Genomic DNA, 3178 nt, shown 5'->3' with positions numbered 1-3178 from the left:
TTCCGTTATTGAATATTATAGGTTTGTAAACTCAGAATATATGTATTGAGAGAAAGAAAGCTCCTGTCCAAGAGAGGGACAGGAGGGGGTCCCGAGTGGGTTGTTCCCCCATGATTGCTTTTTTTGTTGTTGAGTAAAGTTCCTTTTATATTTTAGATATTAATCCTTTACCAGATTTATAGTTCAGAATTTTTTTTGTACCAGGAATCAAACGCAGGACCTTGTAATGGCCAGGTATGTGCTTGTACTGCTGAGCTCCATCCCCAGCCCAAGTTTGGCAATAATTCCTCCGACTCTACAGATTTCCTTTTTGTTTTCATAACTGTTACTTTCCTTTGCTGTGTAGAAACCTTTTTAGTTTGATAGAATCTCTCTTATTTTTACTTTTGCGATTTTGGTGTCACACTCAAAAAAATCACCATCAACATCAAAAAGCTTTTCTCAGTGTTTTCTTCTAGGAATTCTACAGTTTTAGTCTTATAGTTAAGTTTTAATTTTTATATGTTATAAGGTAAGGGCCCAATTTTATCCCTTTTTGCAGGTGGATATCCACAATCCTAACACTGTTTGTCGGGAGAGCACCCTTTCTCCTCCGGGTATTCTTCGCACATAAATCAAAGATTAATTCATCACCTATGGTTGTGTTTGTTTCTAGGCTCCTGGTGCTGCCCCACTGGTCTTCCTTGGTCTACATGTTTATGCCTGTCCACACTGTTATAATTCTGTATTATATTTTGAAATCAGGAAATATGATGCCTCCACCTTTATTGTCTTTCCACAGATTGCTTTGGTCTGTCATGCCCTTGTTCTCCAGTTTTTTTGGGGGAAAAATAATTATAGGTTCCTAATAAGTTCTCTTTAATTACCACTTTTTTCCATAATTTTATTGAGAAATAAATAGCAATGAGACAGTTTCAAATCAAATTGAAAGGACAGTTTCAATAATTAACACATTGCATAAATTCTTCCTAGAGGTGAATTGCGGACAATACAAGATGCGGACATGATATCCTATTTACAAACACCATTGGAACAAATCCCTCTACTCATTAAGAGAATGTAACTATATATCTATCCTAACCATTTTGAATACACAGATGCAAAATGGACATTCATTTGTATCCTCTTTTTTTGTTAAGTTCCATTATTTGAATAGTATAGGTGTGTAAACTCAACAAAATATTCTAAAAGAGTCCAGTAGTCCATAATAGTATTGGGTCTTCTGTTTAACTGGCAATGTCAGAAATTATTGACCTGAGTCCCCCACAGCTCAACTTAACAGCATGGCTTTATTTCTTATAATTTCGTCTTCATACTTTTCTGCTGGATGGTTAAGACCAAGGTAAAGCAGGACCTATGCAACAAGAGTTGTAGCTTTTGGGTCTGAGAAGGTCAGTGAAATGCCCTCAGGATTTGTCCTGAGATCCTGTACCTCAGATTGTAGAACCTTTATCAGTGCAGCCATGTGGATGAGTCACGGCCAATGCTTGGCCAATGTGCTCTCTGTGAAAGCCTGAGAGAGTATCTTCTCCCCATGTGACTCTCCTTAGGCCCACTCTATGTCATCGATCACTTTCCTCTTTGGCCCCATAATCTTCTTGATCAGAAAATTTGGGACACTACCGAGGTACATGACGTTACAGTACAGGTTCTCATATGTCCTGAGTCTTAATTGACCTTAGAAGGCTAGGGCCAAAATGTTGGCTTTCCTTGTATCCCTCCTTTTTCTCTAATTTTGGTCTGCAAACTTAGGTTGTTAACCATCCAGAAGAAAAGCTTATTGTTATTATCAAACAATTTGGGCTATCAATCTTAACCTCACTATCTCACTGCATTTCAAACATCTTAGGCATAATAAGGAACAGGTATTTTTCATCAAGTATTGATATGTTGAACTTTAAGTCCCTACAGAATATGATGAAAAAACATTTAAAAATTAGAATATATTTTTAAAAATAGACATAAATTAATTGCCACTTTTAATGACTAAATAACTAACTGCACATTGCTCTGTATGTAATTCTCATTCTAGAGTGTGAATGTAGCCATTCTTCAATAGGGTCTGACTTAATTGTCTGTAAAAGGCCACCATTTGGGCCAAAGTACTATTGTGAGATTATAGGGTTGGTTGTTGTATGTTGGTTTATTGGTTGGTTTTTAGTCTCAACACTTCTGTGAACTCTTGGGCTTAGTTTTCAGTTTGATTTGGTCCTTTTTTCCTCCATAGGAGGGAGAAGTACAAATGATGTATGAGTCTTGCTAACCATAATCACTCATTCTTTTTTCCTATGGTACTTAGGAGCACCTAGCTAAAAGCCTGACGGATACATATGCAGCGCTGCTGTGTCATCAGTCCTTGATCCTGGCCATTAACTCCAGGTATGGAAACTGTATTGCACGATTATTTCATTGGTTGAATATCTTGAAAATATTTTTGAAGCATAGACCAGGTGTAGTGGCACATGCTTATAATCCCAGCATGCAGGAGGATTGCTGTGAGTTTAAAGTGAAACCTGGGCTACATAGTGAGTTCAAGACCAGCCTAAACTACATACTGAGACCCTGTCTCAAAAACAAAAAAAGTTGTGAGAAATAAAAAATTATTCCAAATTCTACCATCTTAATTAGCAACCATTATTTCTTTCTTATGTCTTTTCCCGTGTTGCTGTATTGCATAGATAAGCAGATTATCTTTCTAAGTAATGATGGCCAGGTTTACTTGCCATCAATTTGAAGATGCATCCCAATATCAGGAACACTAACCTGAGTGTGGTGCTGCTTGCCTGTAATACAAACACTTAGGAGGCTGAGGCGGGAGGATTGCTATGAGTTTGAGACCAGCCTGGACTACAAAGTGAGTTCAAAGCTAGCCTGAACTGCATAGCAAGACACTGTATCAAAAAGACAAAAAAGAAAAGCAATGAAAGAGAAAAAGATGAAAAAGAGGAAAACTAAAATTCCTATAAACATGATGTCCTTGAATAGAGAAAGTGTGCCAGCAAGAGAGTTCAACTGTCTAAAGCTCACTATGGCTTTGTGAACCTGATTGGAATGTTTATGACTTCTAAATAATTGATTGTGTTGGGGGCCGGGGAGATGGCTCAGTGGAATAAGTGCTTCCCTGGCAAGCGCAAGGGACAGAGTTCAATCCCTGGTTCCACAAAAAAATAAAAAATAA

The 3178-nt window shown here is 37.6% G+C and overlaps 1 protein-coding gene across 1 annotated transcript in view; it reads left to right on the top strand.

The window, feature by feature from the left end:
• The window catches only part of Mroh9 (maestro heat like repeat family member 9), a 112173-nt gene that overhangs the window by 46968 nt on the left and 62027 nt on the right, over window positions 1–3178 (top strand). The window contains exon 4 of the mRNA XM_023711420.1: window positions 2300–2379. Coding sequence (XP_023567188.1) covers window positions 2300–2379 — 80 coding nt within the window. The remainder of the gene's footprint in view (window positions 1–2299; window positions 2380–3178) is intronic.

The sequence above is a fragment of the Octodon degus genome, unplaced genomic scaffold (assembly GCF_000260255.1).
Source record: "Octodon degus isolate 3935 unplaced genomic scaffold, OctDeg1.0 scaffold00021, whole genome shotgun sequence".
Classification (NCBI taxonomy): domain Eukaryota; kingdom Metazoa; phylum Chordata; class Mammalia; order Rodentia; family Octodontidae; genus Octodon; species Octodon degus.
This window is presented reverse-complemented; position numbering and strand designations above follow the sequence as displayed.